General features: G+C 36.3%; 1 protein-coding gene across 6 annotated transcripts in view; it reads left to right on the top strand.

Annotated features, from left to right (window-relative positions):
* Nucleotides 1–23156, top strand: part of ARHGAP26 (Rho GTPase activating protein 26) — a 304078-nt gene that overhangs the window by 231509 nt on the left and 49413 nt on the right. The window contains exon 22 of one of the 6 annotated variants that reach the window (XM_044454234.1): nt 16543–21186. The exons of the other annotated variants lie outside the window; for them this stretch is intronic. Coding sequence (XP_044310169.1) covers nt 16543–16633 — 91 coding nt within the window. The 3' untranslated portion in view covers nt 16634–21186. Of the gene's footprint in view, nt 1–16542; nt 21187–23156 lie in introns of those variants that run through there. 6 annotated transcript variants of the gene reach the window in all.

The raw sequence follows: 23156 nt of genomic DNA, 5'->3' as shown, positions 1-23156 counted from the left end.
TGCCTGGAAGCACAGATATAAGTGGCTGAGATCACAAAAAGCAGGAAGTTGGACTAGAAATTGTAGTCAAAAGACAAAGCAAGAAGAAAGAAAACCTGTTTGAAAATTTAAGTCAAAGATAGGTGAATGTATTGGTGTATAGGATATTTTCTTGTGTAAATGAATAATTTCTTATCAGTCTTTCTTGGCATACTGTGAAATTCTTATCAGTGTCCAGTCATAGCAAAAGTAGGTCAAGATAAGGTTTGTATATAAATGCATTGGCAGAACATTAAAAAGAATTATAGCATGCATAGCATGCTGCATACGCAGAGACAATTATCAAGGTTTACTAAGATCAAAGTGTGGTGAGTTCTTGCTGCGTTTTCAGGGATGGTTGTTTGCAGTGTCAATTTCTTTTTTGCAAGTACTGCTAGTTCTGAGGTAGCCAATAATAGCCTTGGCTAGAATAACTAAGTGGGACAATAAGAAATAATCCCCCATTAGAGATTCCTTTAGTAAAATAGGGACTATAAAAGCTAAATAAAATAAATAAAACCACTAACAGCATCTCAGTCTTGCTTGAATTGAGGTTTGGCCCTCATCCAGTTCGTTGACACAGCCGGGCAATGATTCAGCATATACACAGCTTCACCTGATAGAGATGAGAAAGAGTAGAGCAGCTTGCTGTCTCCATACTGATAGCCACACTCTTCAGAACTCTGCATGGCCCATCAGTGGGTTCATCTAAATATTAAACAGTATGGAGGACAGATCTGACCCTGACAAAACCTATCCTAGAAAGCCAAACAGTCTTTTCTAAGGGCCACCTTCTGGAGCTGGGCGTCTAAATAGGAATGGGACTACTACAGTACATTATCCCTCACTTCCACCTCAGACAAAATGCCATGGTCAATGGTATTGAAAGCTAATAAGAGGTCCAGGACTTTAAGCAGGTTCACAAATACCCTCTTCTAGCATAGGTCATCATACAGGGTGACCAAAGCTGTTTCCATGTCAAATCCTAGCCTGGTCTGAAATGGATCCCGATATTTTTTTTTCATCCAAGAGGGCCTGGGGTTGATTGGCTACAACCTACTCAAGAATTTGCTCAGGAAACATTTGGTATCAGACAAAGATTAAGATTTTCCAGGCCTGATTTCTTAAGGGGTGGTTTTGTTTTAGGTGGCATAGGACTACTTCCTTTTACAAAGAGATGTTGATCACTGGCCAGCTGATTGTTCCCTCTTTGCTGGCTTTTTAAAGACATGATGAGCAAGGATCCAGTATGGAAATTGTTGAGTTTGTGTGAGTACAGTAAATTGAGATTATGAGGTAAGGTAATTACTCTTGAGATGAATATTATTTCTGGATGTGCTTGTTTTACATGGTTGCCTGTATATATACCTGCCAAGAATTTGTAAAACTTAATGTTTCATTCTATAAATTTTATGGGATTTTATTCTACCATGAATATCTCTGAAAAGGTCACCACTTTGGATAATTTGGCCTTCCCAATCTTTCTTTATACTATTGGGTTATACTACCTGTATGACTTATTGACCTGTACTAAATACTTTTTTTCCAATATTAGATTAGACTTTTCACACTTGTCGGTTTTCCAATGTTCACATTGAAACAAATAAGTTGCCTCCCCTGGTTATGGCAACAAGAGAGGCATGATACACAAAGACACATCAGTTACAGTTTTGATCCATTTTCCTATGCAAATACAGTATTTTGGAGAGATTTTAAAATTGGTAAGAAAACATTTGTCTGGCAGACTTGGAAGGGTAAACTAATTTTTACCTTGGATCTGCTAGTGGGTTTCTGTCATTTTCCACTTTGCATGCTAAATATGATTTGTTCAGCAATGTCTGAATGGTAGTATGTGCAGGTGGAAACAGTTATCAAATCTAGGTTTAGCCCTGCTGCTTTTGCAGTTTCAGAATTACTTTCCTTATAAGAATTATTAAGGTTCATCAAATATATCAACTTACAATCCAGGTGTATAAATGCTTACCAGTGATTAAATATGATCCACAGAGTTTTAAGTAGGAATAGAACACTGAATGGGATTGTCCCATCAATGGATTTTTGTATTGGCATCTGTGTCTGAAGTGTTAAAGGATTTAGGTTACTTATATTTAGGTTAAAATCTTATTCAGCAAAAACTTGTATTTCTTGTATATTTTAAACCACATCCATTTAATTAAAGATTGCCTTTTTAGCAAATCTTGTTTAAGTTTTAGAGGTTTACAGTTAATAGAGAAGTATTGACTGTTTGCCTTTTCCACATCTTGTTGTATTATAACTTGGAACTGACATAGATTTAATTCACATTGCTACCACTTGATATACATAAGAAACTCAACATTGTGATGAAGCAAAATGCTTTATTGTGGTACAAAACTAAGTAAACTAAAAGTAACAGGAACTTCTGGTTGTGTAAGTATTTTCTGCCTTTGCTCCTACATGTCTAAGTAAACTGAGGTGCAACCCACTGTCTTGAGGAGTCACATATTGTCAGTAGTTGAATGGAGTCCATACTTGTGCAATTCCATGATCTGACACTTAATATTGCAATATCAGTTTCTGGAATCCCCAGTGTATTTTGGAGAACATATATAAACAAGCAACATAATGAAAATCAAGGAACTATAACTCTGGCATAAAGTAATGCAGAAGTACCAATCAGGGTTGGGTTATTTAAAAATTTCCCAACTGCATATGAACATTCTACATTGGAGGCAGTTGGACGGCCATCTGTCAGGGATGCTTTATCTTGGAATCTGGCATTGAGCAGGGGCACAGACTTTATGGCCTTATAGACCCCTTCCAACTATGCAAATCTGTGATTCTATTCCCTGGAGCACTATTAAATCCATTACCATCCTTACCATGAAGTGTGGTGGTGGTGGCAGCATCATGTTGTATGAATGCATTTCATTGGCAGCTACTGGGAAACTGGTCAGAGATGAAGGCAAGTTGTATGGAGTCAAATATAGGACAATTCCAGTTTCAGTCTGTGAGTCCCAAGTGATTAAGACAGCTCAGAGTGCCTTTTACATCTCTGATTGGTTCACTAGCCACAGGGTTAGCTTTGTCACTGTGATAGAGGCACTAGTAACCTCAATAATGGATCATTGGCATCTGCTCTATGTGGGACTTCCCTTAACGCTGCTCTGGAAGCTGGAGTTATGAGGGGTGTTCAATGTATTCTCAGTATCAGCATAAAGAAAAAGGAATAATAAATTGAAATAATTTTTATTTTTCAATGTAATCCCCCATAACTTCAATATATCTAGAAATTAACTTTTCAATTCCTTGTAAAAAATACCCTTCTTCCTTGTCTAAAAAATGTGTGTTAATTGCTGCCTTGACCTCTTCATCGTCGGAAAATCGCTTTCCACGACGATCTTTTTTTAAATTCGGGAATAGGTAGTAGTCCCTGGGGGCCAGGTCCAGGCTATAGGGTGGCTGGTTAATTTCTTCGAAACCACATTCTCGCACAGCAGCCTGCGAAACACGCGCAGTGTGAACGGACGCATTGTCGTGAAGAAACAACACACCTGCGGTCAGTTTTTCCCACCTTTTTTCTTTAATTGCTTCTCTTAAATTAAGCAGAGTGGTTGCGTAAGATGCTGCATTTATGGTTTCACCTTTTTTCGTGTACTCGATCAATAAAATTTCCTTTGTGACCATGATCACTTTAGCCATGATTTTCTGGCCGATAAAGTGACTTTGAATTTCTTCGGAGGGTCAGCACCTTTTTTATGCCACTGCATGGACTCCTGCTTACTTTCAGGGTCATAGTGATGAACCCAAGTTTAATCTCCAGTAACAATCCGGTCGAAAATACTCAATGGATCTTCAGCACAGAGCTCTAAAAACTCCCTACAGCACTCGACTCGCACTTGTTTCTGAGGCTCCATGAGCATTTGTGGCACCCATCATGCACAGATCTTTGAAAGGTTAAGATGGTCATGAAAAATAGTAAATATGGTACCAACAGATAGGTTTGTCATCTCTGCTAACATTTTGATTTTTATTTGGGCATCTTCCAATACAAGTTTCTCAATTTTTTTCACATTTTCTTTTGTAGTGGCAGTAACCAGCCCGCCCGAGCGAGGGTCGTCTTCAATGCTTTCTCTTCCCCTTTTAAATTCACTTGGCCACTTTTGAACAGTAGATAATGAAGTTGCAGAGTCTTGGTAAATGGCCACCATCCCTTCGTGAATGATTTTTTGACTTTTTCCTTGTTTTGTAAGGAACTTAATCACAGCGCGGTGCTCGATTTTCTTCAACATTGTCATGTCAGTCATCATGGTCATCTTTCACTGAGGATTACTAGGGAACTAATGATCACACTTATTTGAAATTTTGCATGTATACCCTCAGATAGTGTCATTAGCTGATGAAATAATTAAATTACCCACATCAATAGCAAATCAACCCGATACCGTGAATACATTGAACGCCTCTCGTAGTGCAGAATGCTGTTGTTGGAAGCTTCCCCTTTTCATCACAAAATAAAGTAAATCATGCAATTCCTTTACTGAAGAAACAGTGCTGGCAGCCTATTCATTACTAGGCTGGATTTTTGATACTAGTGACAGAACCTTAAACAACTTGGGTCCAGGAGATCTGAAAGAGCACTTTCTTTCTTACCAACATACCTAGTCACTGAGGTCGCTGGAGGACATTCTTCTGGTTATTTCATGTGGACATGTGAGGTGTAGAGCCTTCAGTGTGCTGGCTTCATTGCTATGGAATTCCCCATTTCTTGTGGTAAGGCAGGCTGTGACACTGTTTTGTTCAGTATCTGCTGAAGTTATTGTTTCTTCTGGGAAGTCGTCCTTTGTTAACCATCCATGGTTTTAATATTATCTTGCTTGAATGTATTGAGCTTTTTATCATTATTCTTTTATTTGATTTATCTTTTTGTTGCTCATTCCTCTGGAATCTGTGCAGTGAATTTTTCACAGAGCTTTTGAATGAATTGACCTGCTTCAAATATACGTTTCTGACAGGCTTTGTTCGATAGATTGCAGCAGCTAGCACATTTTGCAGTAAAACATACTGATTGTCCTATAGAGAAATGTTTTTCCCTATAGAAGTTGCTTTTGAATGTAATTTCAGGGCTTCGTTTTCATCTTATAAATTATAACACACTCTTGCACTGTTCTTAAAAATGTAATATTGCATTTTTCTATCACATCAGGTGCAATTGTTCATTTTTTCTCTTGGAAATATGTACAGATAGCAGCAGGAATTAACTGACTTTATAAGTTACCATTCGTGTGTATTGCTGTTTTTACTGGGAGAAGGACTATGAGTTTCTCACCCATATTATGCTCCTAAAAAAGTAATATATTTGTTGCTTTGATGGCGCTAATGAAAAAGCATAGCTTACTAATCCACAAAGAAAAGTGCAAACTCTTCTGTTTGCTGGATTTGTTATTTTGCTCAGGCAAATCCAATAAAATGTCAATAGGAAGTAGTTGTCTTGGCAACCCATATAGAAAACAACACATATATAAGAGTTGTACTTGCTCAGGTTGCTATCCGCCTACTCCCTGAAAAATCCAGTGTACAAAGGGGAACCTAGGTTCAAACAAAGAATTGTTTGTATGAGCTGCTTTGTACAAGAATGTGGCTGTTGTGAAAGACTGGTTATCTTTAAGGAACAGAAATATGTGAGGTGGATTGACTGGTTATATGTAGGAAGATCTCCCTGGCAATTGCCTCAGACTGTGGAATTCTTTTCCCCTGGGAAGTTTCCCACTCTTCCTTTTCTTTGTCCTACTGAATGCCCAATCATTATTATTTTTTATTCCTGAAGATGTTGGAAGATCAATAGTTGGCCTGCTTATTGTCTGCTTCTGTTTTTATATGTTATGTTACTGCTGTCCAGATGTGTCTATGCTGAGATGATTGTTTTGTATGATGTATCAAATAATATGTTTTAGTGACTTTTTTCATTACATTAACCCCCTTGGTTATCTTAGCAGTAGAAAATGAGGATGGGAATACTTTCAATAAATCAATATCTTGCAGACATATGTGATAACTCTGCACATGAACACAATGGTGACTCCCAATTTCATGTTTCTTATTAGTTTGCCTTTAAAAAGTTATTATGACAACTGTCAAAGATGATACTGCTCCTGCTTTATTCCTGGGACACTGTGACAAAACATAAGCATTTTGCAGTCTTTCAAGGCTGTAGCAAACATGAATGTCATCTTTTGGTAGAGAAGCAGATCAAACAAATCAATAAATTTCACTTTATTTTCCTGTAATTATTCCAGTATCATGCTCAGGGTAGTGGGTTAGAGAGCCACACCTTACTATATGGTTTGGTTCCTTTTTATGATAATAAGAGTCCTCCTTTCTTTTTGACTGTAGAAGGAAAGAACCCAACCTTGACAAGCTATTACTGTTTGCTGTTTTCATGAATATTCATACTAAAGAGAGACTTTTACCCAAGCCAGCAATTTCCTGTATTTTCATGTGATTATTGCAGGGCAATGTTTTGTAGATAACCTTTCTTCTCTGCATATCTGTTTTCTAGCCATTTTCATTCTTGCCTTGCAGTCGTAGCAGTTACTATCTCTGCCTGTTGCCCACCAAATAAAGACAAAATTGCAACTTCAGCATGCTAGATGAAGTGACTGATTGCGCTTTCATTTTGGAAGGGACATAAATGTCTTTATTAAAAAGCAAAAAGCGTGAACAATTAGCATCAGCAAAATACAGCTACTGCCAAATTAAATGGGAAAGAAGCATTTATGTTTGATGTTCATTTGGAAAGATGCTTATAAAATGCTCAGACAAAATCAGGCAGTGTACAAGGAGATATTTATGCTGAAAACTGACTGCTGAACTGCCAGAACATGTTCAATTTAACCTCTAATTTCAAACAAAGCAAAGCACCATCTACAAGAGAGTTATAGCATAGTATCGATAATCTAAGAGCTGGTAATGGGATTTAGAAGGCTGAATTCAGGAACAGCAATGCAGTGGTATTATTCATTCTTCCTGTTTTCCCAAAAAGCTTTTTATGGACTCTGTCTTTTTTAACCCCCAGACTTTTCTACCTTATGAAGGGAAAAAAAGATAACACAGTCGTTCATTCAATATTAAAAGTGCAGACACTGCCCAGACAATCACAAAGAATCTAATTTACCAATGCCATGCAGTCAGCAGAATCTTGAGTTAATAGCCACATCTGGTCCTCACTAGTGACCTCTTCATTCATTATAAATTACAGGCTCTGGAAAACCGAACAAATAAAGTGGCATGATAAATGTGAGAGAGAAATCTACCTGATATTGTTAGGTTTTGATTCTGTTCAGTCATCCCCACTCAATGGAAAGAAGCACAGAAGTAAGCTATGGTTTGTCATATTAGTCTCTGGTAAAAGGGGTTAACTGAGGCCATCTTGGTCTGTGTGTGTACCTTCGTTTTTCTTCACTTGGCTATTTATTTTAAGAAATCCTGGTTAGCCAAAGCCACAGAAAATAGAACGTCATTTCAAAAAAATCTTTTCCTGTTTACCAAAGAATAAAACTGAAATGCAACATTCGTCTTCTGGACACTAAACATGGACTTATTTCTGATTTTTTTTTAGTTCTGAGGGTTCTGGATTTTGGGGCTGAAAGGTATCTTATTCATCTTGCTGAATTGAAAGTAAGGGGAACAAATCCATACATCAAACTGAAGCATTAACAACCCCTTTTTATTGAATCCATTCAAAGGAACACACCATTTGTTTTCTGAAGTTGCAGGTCTTCAGTTTCATTTTTAAATTTTGCAGTTTATGTGTAATAATGTACTTGCAGAAATGAAAAGTACTCTTACAAAGGGCAACAAGTAGTGTTTCTTCAGCTATAGAAATTAGATTATGGGACATGAGATCAGTCACAAACTATGTTATAATTGTGAATGTAAGAACTTGTGAATTCCTCTGTTCTAAATACGCATGTTAAAATATACAGGACATTCCATAACATAGCACTGATCCCCCACACCTTTTGATGTGCTCCTCAAAAATTCAGAGCCATTCTACATGATGTATTTATTATGTGCTTATGATTTTTCACTTACAGTAGTTTGTCTTGCTTTACATAAGGTCATTGTCATCCAGGCCTCTCCTTTTATTTGCACCCATTCTAGTGCTACTCTCCTTTTCCTAATGAGGAAAGCCTGGCATATCTATGAATAGTGACATAAAGCCTTGTGAATTTGTGGATTGCCATTGTACCATGCCTGATGATTGTGTAATGAAACATATAGAAAGGCAAAGAGAGAAAATGCCAAGGAAAAGCTATGTGTAAAGGAGCCAATCTTAATGCCACAAAGAATTGGGAAGCAGAATCCTTGGTAAACTGGCAGGTTAAAAGTTTCATATAGGAAAGCTCTTAGTCTCATTTTTGCTCATAAAATAAATGCTTCCAATGAGCATCTTATTTTGTGAGTCAGCCTACGGTGACAAAAAATTAAATTGCCTGGTTTTATTACATTCAGAGTCAAAATCTTTTCTACTTATTATTTCTTTCACCAAATTTCTTGAACTTGGCCTCTACCATTTAGAGTTTGATGAGTGATATTAGTCACTTCTCCGTACCTACCATCCAAGCTTTATGACTATACTGCTGGCACCATTTTTTCTGTGTTGATTTGTTGAACTGCCACTCCTTTTTTCTGTGTTGCCTAATCATTTCCACTGCTGTCTGCAGCTTAGTGTGTATTTAATAGTCTGTAGAAGGTCAGGACACGTGGAACCCATGCTGCTTCTCTCTTCTTCTCATAGGCAACCATCCTACTTCCTTTTTTTAATCTAACCATGTTTAGCATTGCAATATGCATCACTATTTTCACTAATCATGATTAACTCCAACCACACATTGCAAATCTACTTCTGATGATGCATATAAGTTTCATCTTGGAACTTTAGCCATAGCTAGTAAAACCAGTGTGCCAGAGTTACTTCCTAAAGTGTTAAATAGGAAAGAGGGAAAGGAGTGTGTGATCCTTATATGAGAAATATCAATTAGCTTTTGACTCCAATACTTTATATGTATTACAAAGTAAAGCAGTGACAGGAAAGAATAACTATCTTCCAGTTTTCTAATTTTCCACTTGCTGGTTACCAACAAAGCAGGGGCATTTGATTAGTAGAGAAACAACCTCACAATAGATCTGAACTACAGAGTATGACTGAAATTGGGGTGAGATGTGCTTAGAATGTCTGCTGTAATGGTATTCTGCTATATTATGTGAATATTCAAAACTAGCGTGACCCCTTCTGGCCTGATCTCTGTACTTACCAGCTCCCGTGTACATGAATTACCAAATGGCCCACATATATATGTTGAAAGAAAATGATTAAGTTCGGGATTTTGCATACAGTTAATTCTGAGGCTATGTTTAATGTTCCTGCTTGAGGAACTGTATTCTACTGTGAATTGACACTGAAGAACACTGGAGGCCATGAGATCAGTGAAAAAGTTTTGTTTGGGGATGCAAAATGGAAAATAACAGTTCTTCATTTGAGGAGCTTGTAAGTATTTTAGGCTACTTGGTCAATAGGAAATCCCAGTGCAATATTTACAAAGGGAATGCCAGTGTATTGTGGCCACCATTTGTGGGTAATTCTGCTTTTGTAGCAAAAATAAATGTGTATCTGTTGTTCTGTTGCACAAGCTGTTCCTGTTCTTGTTAACTTGGCATTCAGGCTTTAGAAGCTTTTACTGCTCTTAATTTCATGTTTGTGTTTCCCTTTCTACATCCTTCTCTAGGGTCAATCCTAGAATGAACCCCAACATTTCATTGAAATAAAGCATCATTTAAAAATATTTTTAATGAAATGTTGGGGTTCATTCTAGGATTGACCCTAGTGTGGATCTATAGCAGGATATTCTTGATGCTTCCACTTACTAAAACACTTTAACTCAAACAAGCTCTTTTCTAAAATCCACATATATTTGTCATGAAAACTTTTGTTTTCTACTTGTCTTCACCTGAGCCCCAAAATAGAACTTATAGGTATTGTTGGACTGCTGCCAAAAACAACCCCTCTTCAATACAAGTAGTGTTCTTGTATTTCATGTTTCAAAGGCTGATGGCTTTAGTTTAGATGTTTTTATATTCTCAACAGAACCAGAACTTTTTTCATAGAGTGATTCTCTTGAGTACAGCTTAGAGCCCCACAGCAACAGAAATTACTGAGTGGGATGCAAACAACACAACAAACAACCATCATTAAATCATCACAGTTGCTTGTCCTGTTGAGGAAAACTGGTTGTGGATACGAGTCACTACTTTTTATCATGGTTGGCAACAACAATAAAAACCAATGGTATTTTGTATGACTCTTGATGGATTGTGGTGTCATCCAGACCTGGATGACAGTACCCATCAACAAGTGACAGACATGGTGAGCTGGAAATGGCTTGCAGTCATGGCTTTTAGGGCATTTATTGCTCCCAAAGTGTCTCCTGAGATATCACCAGGAAGGGAAAGCAGAGGGAGGTTCAGGAGCCATGATAAGATGGATCATCTGTCAGACTCATAGTGACTGCTAGGAAGGTTCCATTCTGGGTTGTTGTTACATGGGAACCCACCCACTGTTCCTGTGTGAAAAGCCACAGCACTAGTGTGCCCAATTTTGGAGTTCAGCTTTGGTTTGCTTTTAATCACACAATGTGAGATTCTCCAAGGTTTTAAAGGCACATTTTTTTTATTTTGCTTCTGACCAAGCTGGTGTGGTTTGTAAAAAGATTTACAGACTTGCCAGCTGCTCATGGAACAAGTTGTCAGAAAGCCTGCTATCCAGGTTCATGAAAGAAGGAAATATTCTCAGTTTTGATAGAATTACCAACGAAGTTTAGGTACAGTAGTAGCATTGTCAAGTAGTAAGAGAACTTGGAGGTTCCAGCAGTACCTTAGTGATACGGAAGTCATAGACAAGACAGCTGAAAAAAGATGCAGAGCAGATAGGGAACTGACGAAGTAAGAAGTAAGAGAAAGGAAAAAGAGGTCACAAGGTTGAAGTATATTAGACTTGAAAGAAAGCGCTTGGACTTCACAGTGCTTAAGATGCCGGGGAGCTTTTGGTGAGAGTTGTGAAGAGTGAGTGTTAGCTCTACAAACAAGAGAGTTTCAGCTAATGTTCAGTATCAAAATATGTAATAGGGAGGGGGTTGAAAATTAAGAACCGAGTGAAAATTGAACAAGGTAGAATGGATAAACTATAGAAATACAGGAGACCTGCAGGACTGCAGACCTGGGGCTTAGGAGTGAGGGGGTGGGATCCAGAGCATAGTTTTCATAAAACTTTATAAATTGTATAAAGTCTCTTCATCTGGTCAGTTTCATATTCTTGTCAGTTGCACATTCTTTCTTTTCCACCTTTACTCCTTCCTTGTTTCTGAAGTTTACTTTTCTAAAGTTATATAATGCTGCAATTTATCATCCTCTTGATTCCTGTTCATCTCCCCTCTCTCTAACCTCCCCTTCTCACCCCACCTCCTCCTTTTGTACTTTTTCTTGTTGATTTTAACATTTACATATACTAACATTCCAAATCATCTCTGTATCATTTACATTCTCTCATTTTTTGTGGATTGTATTGTACTTTGTTTTGGTTGTTTTTTAAACTACTTGTTATTTTCTACCTCATTCTTTGGTCACATCTTAGACCTGGTAATTTCTTTCTAGCACTGCATCTAGTACTAATACTGCATCTTTTAGACTCTTTTACTGTGTCAGAGTATAATTTTCTTTAACTTCTTATATTCCACTTTTCCTCATTATGTTTCCAAACCTTTTGATATATTCATTCTTCAGAACCTTATCAAGTTCTTTGCTTCCTTTCTTCCTAAACACTTTCAGCTTCTCTATGTTTCTAGATTTCACTGTCTGCTACTTTTTGTTCTGCTTTTCGTATTTGGTCACATTTCATTTTTTTTTTTATTCTTCATCCAAATCTTCATCAGCTTTTGTTGTTTCCTAGTATATGCTATTACTATTTCTGCATTAGAGCCAACTGAATATCTCTATCCAAACCTCACTATATGATTAGGCTCCTTATAAATTAATGTTTTCTTCCTAATCATCTTTATTTTACGCCAAGCAATTTTACTTTTATTCATTATGTCAATTCCTCCCTCCCCCATGTCTATTTACTACATTAATTTTGCCAATCAGTTCCTTTGTGCCTGTTGTAAATTGCTGTGAACTCTCAGACAGCTTTGACTATTCAGACATTGCAGACATGAAGTAAGTAAAATAAATATTAAATATTTTGCTAATTCTTTCCTTAATCTCTTCCAATAGTTTTGCCCATATTTGTTAATATAGTTTTTTTTATTCATTACTCGTTATTGCCTTTCTCTTTCACTTTACCAGAATAACTGGTTCTCTATTTCTCCTCATTTTATCCAATTTATGCCTCTAATGTTGCTCCTTTTCTTTTTTCAATGCTGTTTTTCCATATTAAAAAGAATCTTTTGAGCTCCAAATTTCTTCCTCAAACCAGATTACACATTTCTCTTCTTTCTTTTCCATTTCCAACCTATGTGAACAGATTGTATATTCTCAGTGCCTCAATTTTCAGTGCAGCTTTCAACTCCTAATCGTCTGAGAATGCTCTGTTTAAAAACTTAAATTATATTCTGTCAGAAACTGTTCTTTTCTATTTTATGCTTGTCCCTCTTTCATCTGCTTTCAATGTAGTTGACCTTTCTTTAGAATTTTGATTCTTTAGAATTTCTTTTCTTTTCCATCTATGACTCTTTTTCTTCTTGATTATTTTCTTGCATTCTCCCAGGAGTTCAGTTCATCACCACCACCACCACCAGGATTTCCTAGATATCAAGTCTAGTACTTTAATCACTGTGCTGCACTGGCATGCAATACTACTATATTACATTGGATACACTGACAGTATTCAGTATTATCTTTTCCTTCTCTTCTTCCCCCCTTTGTGCACTTACAGATATTTCCAAATTTAATATGCAGAAGATAGTATTTAGTATACTAAACCTTTACTTTTCTCACCTATTTCTCAAGCAGCATAAACCTTTAGCTTTCGTGAATCTGTGCCTTAACTTTTATCCTTCACTTGCATTGTTTCTGCATTTCTCCTCTAAGTTTTCTGTCTATTTCATACTTACATTTGCAAAATCCTTCCATTTTAAGCTACTTATCCTGGTAAAGCTTTTGTTCAGACTCTTTTTCTTTGTTATTTATTTATTTTATTTATTTAGAAAATTTCTATGCTGCCCCATTCGCCGAAGCCTCGGGGCGGCTCACAAAACATCAATTAAAATATAATACACTAATATAATACACAGTTATGTTGACTTCTGTGTTTTGTTTATTGGTTTTCCTGTTTCTCAGCTTAATCTATTATCTCTGTTGTCAGCTTTTCTAGTTGTTTAATCTTTTTTTTTTGTCATGCCATATCTTTGTAGGCTTCCTCTGTTGTATCATATAAAGTTTCCCAAGTTGAATTTCTTTATGATCTTGCCTTTTCTTACTTGTTTTTGTTGCCTTTCCTGTCTTTTCCTTCTTTGTCTCCCCATTCACTGGGTACTAATATTCTTGCTGAAATTTCATTCCTATGTGCTTTCTCATGTCTATGATTTCTCTGTTGTGTCTTCTGTGTGCAGAACCCTCTTCCTTTAAATATTCAGCTGATTTCACATTTTTCTCGCATTAGGAAAGTATTTAAAATCTTCTTTTCCCTCTTACATCTCTCTTTGTTGTGTAGTTAGGCTTAAAAAATACTATTCGTAGGCTGATTATTAGATTTTCATTTTTCCTGTTTTGTGAAAATTTTCCCCTTTTGATTCCAGCTTCTCTTTCCTTTGTCTTATAAATTTTAGATTGGGAGCCTGTAAATTAGGAATTTATTTATTTTTTAAAAAATCTTCATAGTGCCTATTACTTATTAGGCATTATATAAATAATAAATTATGGAGATTCTGCCACTTACAGTTTCTGTAGGATTGTGACTTACATCCCTGAGGACACTTTCAGGAACAAGAGGCCAGGAGGCTGGATTTCATTATTAATTTCAACTAATCAGCATGTAGTTGCAATCCTTCCTCACTGTGCAGAAGAACTCAGCATATCAGAGACAAGACAAAACAGTTAAATGTTCTGCGTTCAGTGATTTTAGTGTTTAGACTAATGATGCTAGCAGTGTACATTGATATTAGTAGTTACATAAGCACCCAAAAAGCTTGTTTCATATCCTTGACTGCTGCAGTCTGCTTTTGCATCCACTGTGTGCTTTGATTTTTTTTAATTCTGTTGACCTTTTGCTATCAAACTGAAGGATCAGCTTTTCTGTTAAAATCTCCCACCCACAAAATGGGATATCATTCTTTACCACAGAATTGGTGCAAGAGACCAATTCCATAACAAAATACATTCCTCATGGCCTCACCCACTTAGTTGCCAACTTTTCCACAACAGTGTAGGTGGATCACAAAAGAAAGAAACATCCATGACACAACAGTACCATATAAAAAGGACCTTTTCTTTCCCTGAATCTCTACTTCAGTCATAATTGTCGACTTACTTGATGATGTTAATTAGTCATGGATGGGTGGGTTATAAAATTTAAAAAGAAATAAGAAACAAGTCTGAAATGTAACAAAAGGTTATTGTGTATCCTCTCACCTACAAGAAGTGCTAATGTTTAGGGGCTGAACTAGACACCAATGTCCAGTAGGACAAGCCTCTCCGCTCCCCTGTTTGTCTTTCCCAGTGGCCTTTCTGTATTCTGTGGCTAGTGAGCATGCTCAATATTCATTGACAGTTGCTTTTTCCCCTTTAAAAAAGATTTTGGGGCTTATGCAAATCTGGAAGATATTCCGGACATGCTGCTATCTTCCCCTTCTCGTTAGTGATCTTATTTTGATTACAGTCCTGTCAGCACCAACTTGTTGAATTTGCTATTAGAAAGCTTGATCAATAGGACATAATTAGAAGTACTCTTCAAAAATCAACAGTGGGGCCTTCTCAGTGTATATAATTGGGGTACTAACTAGTATCTATTCAGCATAGATACTTTCTATGTGAAGCATATTCCAAAAATATATCAGAATGTTCTATGTGAATAAGACTAAGTCCTAAGTTCTGTAGAAATAAGTGAGCATTATAAGACTATTTTAGACTTTGGTAGATGTGCTTTAGAAGGCAACTTTCTTGAAAGCCTGTGGGATAAATGTATAGACTATGCATTTATTTTTTTACATTCAGTATAAGTAATTAGTATGCAGAATATAGCATACCAATCTATTTTTCAAAGAGTCTGAGAGAGCCATATTGCTAAAAGAAAAGGCCACAGATTTTTTACTGTGAAATAAGCATGAATTTCAAAACTCCATGAGGGTCTGGGTGAGTAAGTGCATGTGGGAACAGCAATGTCTCACTAAAGAGATTCTAGTATCTTCAGTTTTGGAATTTTATAATGTATGTTGTTTTTAAAAATGAACAGCAGTTGTACAACGTACACTTTTTTCTCCTACGCTGCTTGCCTCTCTATTATTAAATTTCTTCAATATTGATAATATTAATTATTAGCAAAATAATAAGCAAAAGTCTAGAACACATTCTGTTGCCAGTGAAAGCAGTAGCCTTGTGCTACCCTACATTTGCCCTGTTCATGTCTAGTAAAGTAATGCACGCCATGTGATAGCATCAGTAAGTCCAAGTTTCCTTCTCTCCATTTTTTTTTTTTTTTTTTTGGTTCCATTTGAAAGGACAAACAAACTCAGAGCATAGTGTCACTCAATTTTAAGAGATGGAAACACAGAATTTCTGTTTTTGGTGGTAGCCTCACATTTCCCATAACTCCTATTCTAGCCTCAGATTGACAACATGTAGACAATAAATACTTTGAACCATCCTTTGATATGGATCTTACAGAAAATTATATGACCTAGAGTCAACAGTACCTGTGATTATGATTGTAGGTATTTAATTTAAACAGAAATAGGTTTTTATTCTCTTGTAATATATAGTATATGTATTTCTTCGTGCATATTCATCTGTAAATATATAGGAGTCACCATAATCAAGGGAATTTGTCTGCCCTAACCTCCTTCTCTTGGTTTTGTCAGACTTTGTAGTTCAATTGGATCAAATTTCTGCATTCACAGTAGATTTTTCTCTAATGGTTCAGAGAGAAAAATAGAACTCTTAAATCATAAAGACATCCTGTCTCATTCTGAAAGGAGATCCTTGTGTTTAATTAACTTCATAAATTAGCTCTAGCTATAGCACTACCACTTTACCACCAAATTGAGGTAATATAATCTCTCTGATTCTTTCTGCTGCTGTAATGGATCCGAACCATCAATTAATGTGCCCTTGAGTCTTTCCATTTGGCAGCATTATGGTCGTGAGGAAACTGATGTGCAGACAAAGTTGACAAAGGAGTGCTAAGCTGTGAAATTATCAATAGCCTAAGAATTATACTAGGTTGATTTATTTTTTCTGGTTATGCTGCATTTTTTTCACTTATGTTCTCATATTTAGAGTTCCCCCTGCTCCAGCTGAGACTTCGGAAGATGCACCTACATCAAATCAACCATCTGTGGAAGATGGCAGCGTTGACAAGTGGTGTTGATCTCAACTACTTTTGAAGTGGACTGGCTGGGAATTGTACTATGTCCATGAGAATACTATATGTCACACCCAGAGAATCTGCAAAACATGCACAAAATAGTACATTTTCCTAGTGAATCTTTCTGGGTGGTGTGTGTGGGGGTCATTTTAGAGAGTCACTTTAAGGGGTGTGTGTGAGTGTGAATGTGCATATTAGTTCATAGCAAGGCAATACATTTATTTGGCCAGTCAATAAAGTTGTTGTGAGGTGTGTGTGTGCTTCTGTCTACCTCTAGTACAAGAGGCAGTATGCTTATGTAAACTAGGGAACATGAGTGGAAGAGTTTTTTGTACACATGTCTTACTTACGAGTTTCCCATGGGCAGCTGGCTACTTTGTGAACAGAATGCTGGATTAGGTAGGTCCTTGGTCTGACCCAGCATAGCTCCTTATGTTCTAAGAGATATATTCTGTTCCCCACCTTCATCTCAAAAGTACTAGAGTCTGGATTTTTAGGTATAAATCTCTGCTTTGTATCCTGTGCTTTGATTACATGAACATTTGCTTGCAGAAGGGAGGTCAAAAAGCCAAGACGGTTTCCTTTACTGTTTCTATTTGCTTCATAGCCACTTTATATATATCTTTGTAGAATTTGAGTGGCTGAGTTGAGTTGAGTGGCTGTTAACAGAGGAACCTATATATAGTTTTCAAGGATTTTCTTACTGATTTTGCTCAGAACATACTTATAGCAAAGTATATTTTCTTTCCTTCCCAAGCATTTCACATAGTAATTCAGTGACAAGGGTCAAGAAAATGGAAAAGGAGATAGAAACGTTTATCAGTAGCATAATGAGCACTCAGGAACGTCAGCTCTGGGCTGAAGTGTAGATATGGTATAGATGTTAAATGGCATAGTGCCACCAAAAATAAGGAAGAAGAAGGGACATTTCAACTTTAAAAACTCCTAATGTGCAGCTCTAGTCTTTGCTCTCTCTTCCAAAATGCAGTCCAGTTTGTACATACTCAGATCCACTGAAAACAGTGGAACAAGCAGTGTGCAGGTAGGATTGCACCAGCCAGGGCTGTGGATTTGTTAAATAACAACTTTGACCCTAACTCCTTTATTTGGATATCAGTATAGGAAATAAATATGCTAATAGTTTATTTCCTATATTGATAGAAAGTAATTAAGTTAAAAAAACACTGCAAGTGTCTTTTTAAAAGTGATGCTCTTGTAGGTGCATTTTTATCAGAACCATAATCTTCATTTTGTATAATACATGGACAATCATAATATTTCACATCTGTTGTAAAGTGTTCAAAGACAGCTAACTTTGTTGAGACTTTTTTGCCCATGGGGCTTCACTTTCACTAATATATGAAATTAAAATATATCCTGAAAATGTAACGTGAAAAGTAGGTTAATTACATTTTTATTTGTGAAATAGGAAATTTTAGCCTATATTTATATTACAATTTAAATTTGAGTCAGTACATTTTTACTGGCTTCAACTCCAGTAACCCAAGAGTTGCTTCCAGGTCCAACTCCACAACTACAGCTCTGGCACCAACACTAGTGAATCTCTCTGCAAAAGATCAAAGTTTATCAGAGGTGAAGAGGTACCAAAGTTGATCTCAAAAGCTGTTAGTTCTTATTTGCTTGTTTAATATATTTATATATCAAATAAAGGAATTTACTGAAGCAGCATACAGTACAAAAACACAAAGAATAATGTTAAATGGAAAATATCAGTACATGTTCTCATATCAAAAAGAATTACCACCACCACACATTGATAAAAAAATAAGATGAAAATACTTTTTTGGGGGTGCGGGCAAGCACCAGCATTCAGTCTCATTCTATCAGCCCTCCTCTGGCCTATTACTATTCAGTCCGTTATCCCGGCATGAAGGGCTTACTTCAGATGTCAAAGAAATACAGTTGGGTGTCATCAACATATGATGATACCACACTCCATAACCCCTAATGACCATTTCTAACAGCTCATGTTCAAGTCAATTCGGGATACCATGGTAACCAAATCCAGTGAAAGATTGAGCAAGGGTTACATAGTCTCATTCTTCATTTCCCATTAAAGTTCATCTGGTAGGGTGACCAAGGCTTGTTTCAACCCGAAGCCAGGCCCAAACCTAGACTGAACTGGGTCTAGATAATCGGTCTCATCCATCCAAGAATGTTTGTACTTACAAGAGTTAAGATCAGAATGACTACAATTACCAGGCCACTTAAGAATAAGTAGTTTGATTTATCTGGGATGTTTGTGGAAGGAACACTTTATAACAAAGGCATGTATGGAATGTAAAATTATTTGTGGGATTTGTTTGTTTCCTAGTTTAATAGTAAATCCATACAAATACTTTCTTATTACACTGATAGCAATGTTAAATTAATAACAGAAGTTACAAATGGCTGAAGGCTTTATTTGAGAAGTAAAAAAGAAGCAAAGCCTTAAAATGCTAGGGAAAAAATAGATTGGGTTGGATGAAGATTTAGCAAAATTAAGCAGTAGATCTTCTGCAACTTAGGCACCAGTCAGTCTCATTGATTTCATTGGGTCTCCTTTTAGTATGACTGAGCCCAGAAACTATTTTAGAGAATGGTAAAATAACCTTATAAAATAGTGAAATGGTAGATATATTTCAATCACGAGCTTCTTCGAAGACAGTGACATAACAATATTTATATCAATAAATAGCCACAATACAGATTATTATATACATAGTCACTAGATAAATCAACAGTGTCTTCTAACATATTTGTTGTGGGATAATCTTTTGTGGACTGCAGTTCATAAGATGTAGAAAGTGTTTTCCAGTGAATTCCAGGGAATGATATGCATGTACACAGAAACAGAGAGCTGACTGGGGAAGGAAGGGAATATAAGTAGGGAGATCAGTGGGAAATGAACACAGTAAGTTCAAAGAGTGTTAATTATCTGATAAGGTGTGTTGTATTGGCTTTCCTACTTTCTGGCACTGAAGTAGTTTATGCAATGGAATTGTAAATAGATACTCTGAATTTTAACAGCCATCTGAGAAGGGAGGGAAAGAGGAGGGGAGAAAAACAGTATAATCTGAATGTCTTCCATTTTGAGTCCTGGGCAGTAACTGGAAAACCATTTTGGAAAGCAAGGGAGACAGCATAGAAGACGTGATGGATGAACAGGGGATTGTTCATTACAGATGTATTAGCTGCTAATTAGGGCTTTTCTTGCATAGAAAAGACTGCATAACCCATTCCCTGGGAATACAGTGGCACTGAAAGCAATTTGAAACTCCTACATATTTGTAGAGTTGAAAGATGGAGATCCAGAAGTACTTCATGAGAGTTTGCTGGGTGGTCCCTTGGGTTTTCCTTATTGGACAGTATTTCTGCCTAACCTTTGTTTTAGACTCTTAAGAATAACAGAAGATTACATTTCAAAGCGTTTCTTTGCTTATCATGCAACAGTAACAACAGAAGAGTTAATAGCTCTCCTGGTGCTAAGTACAAAAGTCATATCCTGATGTTTTACTACCACCCAAAAGAAAAAGTAATATGTAAAGGGGATATGTAGCTTTCAGTGGATTATATACAGTTTTGAGTGAACAATGCCATGAAAACATGACAAATTTCAGCAGTTTTTGTATGAAGTTACTTAAAACTCTTCTCTATGAAAAATAGTTTTTAATGGTCTATAAAACAGATTGGCCTATTTAGAGATTTGTCAGGAATGCAAATCATCCAAAGATTCTCTTCCCATGCCCCCTTTTTTCTTCTCTCTGGAGAGTAGTAGTCTCTTTAGCTCTTTAGATATGTTTTCAGAATTCAAGTGAAAATGAGTGCAAGATAACAAACTGGGGTTTTTTTAACGGTGATTTTTATTTTCAACAGTTTGACAGTTTGCAAGAGAGATAAAATGGTAAAGGACAATTGAAGGAGTGACTCTTCATCTTGATTCTGTGATTGTTACCTTATGTAGGCATGAAAGAACCATCTCTTTTCCTGAAAAGAGAAGCGGGGGGGGGGGGGAGTGGAGAAAAATGAGAGATTATAAACAATTTCTAAACAATTTACCTTTGGATTTTTCAGTCAGAGTTTTACAAGAATTGATAACTTAAGAATAGGCATAGCTGAATTACACTGATGTTTGTGCCTTCTTTATTATTATCACATGTCTGTTACAAACTTATAGAAGAAGGAATCTGTTTCTAATAATAACCTATACATATTTTTATTTTTTATCAATGCTGCAATCCATTTAATTTTTATTTCTTATACTATTATTTCAAAATATATTTTCCTATATTACTTTAATTTTATGATATTTAATTCTTAATAGATGTTGAGAAGTATATTTTGAGTGGCAATGTATCACCAGGAAAACCAAAGGTCTATACAGTCTCAGCTGGATAGCTTCCTTAACTCAAGTTCCTAAGGCTGGATATAATAAGTCTGTTCTTACCTTTAACCTTTCCTCTGGAGGAAGAGCAGACATTGCATTCTTTAGATTACTAGAACACCTTATGTTTAGAAAGGGAATGTCTTACTAACAATAAAAACAGTTATATTGCAATATAGCAACTCATTTATATGTGGAAAAACGTTATGAGTTTGGCTATCTTTTATGATGTTTTTATTGTTTCTATTTTATATTATATTTTACATGCTGTTGTAGTTCACCCAGAAAGCTGCAGCTAGTGGGCAGTATAGAAATAAAATAAAGAATAAAATAAAGCACACAAACAAACAAAAATTTTGCACTGGTAGCTAATGCCCTCTAATAAGATTACATGGAGACAGGGAAGTAATACATTGAAATTAATCTATCAATGTTACCTTTGCCAAATTTTATGAGGACTAATACACCTCTGAGCAACCAAAGAAACAAAAATTGGCAGATACATAGCTAAAAGTAATGTCAAGCCTGTATCTGAGTAACACAAAACAGACCTAAATAGAACCAGTTCTCTGGAGGAAATGTATCAAACCATTTCGGAGCTCAAACAAAATAAATCTCCTGGCCCTCAAAGTTTCACAACATTTTTTAATTAAAAATTACTTTCTGGTTCCTCAAATGGCAGGACTTTTTAATGGAATGTTAGTGGGAGATCAAACCCCAACACATGAAAGGAATCCCACATTTTAATAATTGTAATGGGCCCAAGGACCTTAGTCTGCCTCAACCATAGAAGCCAATTGCACTATTAAATAAGATATAAAAAGCTGTAGAGTCACACAAGCAAATAAGCTTAATACTTTTATGACTACCTTCACACAGAGAGACCCGCACGTGCACACACATATCCAGACTATGCTGGCTTGATGCCAAAAAAGGCAAGTATGACTCCAGCATGGAGATGTAATAATAAGGCTATACATGCAAGTATAATCTCTAAAACACCATTGGCCATTGTAACATTGGCAGATAGGAGTGGCATTTCTGAGTAGAATTGCTTCACAGAATGCAAACAGGGCAAGGCTTTATTAATACAGTTTAAGGCTCCATATCTCTCTTTACATAGATGTATGAAACAAGAATGTGCTTTGAGCTTCTAGCAATTATTTTTATTGTCAATCCATACAACATAGGTCTGAAGAATGGAAATATATACCACCACCTCAACCTTTGTGGATGATGTAGCCATGGTCCTCACTGATCCAGTATTGTCATTCCAGATATTCCAGGCAGCATTTACATCTATTGCAGAGTGTTGGGGTTAAGATAAATTATTCTGAATTAAAAATGGTTTTCATGAACAAATACTTTTCCTGTTTACCACCCAGAAAACTTCAACTATTAAGCAGTATAGAAATTAAACAATGCACTTGTCCATAGACATTCAACAACAAATTAAAACTTTCACATTTTTCACTTTGCAAATCTTTGCAGTATTTAGGAATCCGAATAAACTTTTTTTCCTAATTAAAAGGGCCCAGCCATGGCCCAGCATTAACACACATGAAATGAATTATGAAAAGATGGAAGAATATTAGCATCTCCAGGCTATGCCACATAGTGACAGTGGAAATGCATCTGATAGTAAAATTCTCTTATCCATTCCTGGCTTTGCCTATAGACATGAAATATAAGGAGTTAGGTAGGTGAGAAAAATTATTAGAGGCATTTACACACAAGGAAAATACAGAGTCCTGTTAAAAGAGGTCTTGCATAGACAGACTTCACAAGGTGGGATTTCCTATGTACACAGTGGTTATCATGCCTTGCAACTAAAGCAAGTGATTTTGATTATACAGAGTGTCCAAAGCAAACTCTGGGTAAAAATGGAGTTAAACACCCCAATGCAGTATCATGGCATAGTCTTGAATTCCTTCCATCAAAAATATATCAGGTCATAAAATCAGTGTCAGATCTATTCAGTAATTGGTCACTAGTGGTAAGGGAAATATGGGCTATAAAATTGATAGCCGCTATGTCTTTCTTCCTCCTCTGACCATTTGCTGCTTCCATCTTGAAGGCAAATGTCACTGCTTTAGCCTGTGGGAAGAAAAGGGACTATATTGAATGTACAACCTTTATGTT

Source organism: Varanus komodoensis, unplaced genomic scaffold (genome assembly GCF_004798865.1).
Source record: "Varanus komodoensis strain SLA01 unplaced genomic scaffold, ASM479886v1 scaffold7_3, whole genome shotgun sequence".
NCBI classification, from domain to species: domain Eukaryota; kingdom Metazoa; phylum Chordata; class Lepidosauria; order Squamata; family Varanidae; genus Varanus; species Varanus komodoensis.
The sequence above is the reverse complement of the archived record's forward strand: the minus strand, read 5'-3'. Positions and strand labels throughout refer to the sequence as shown.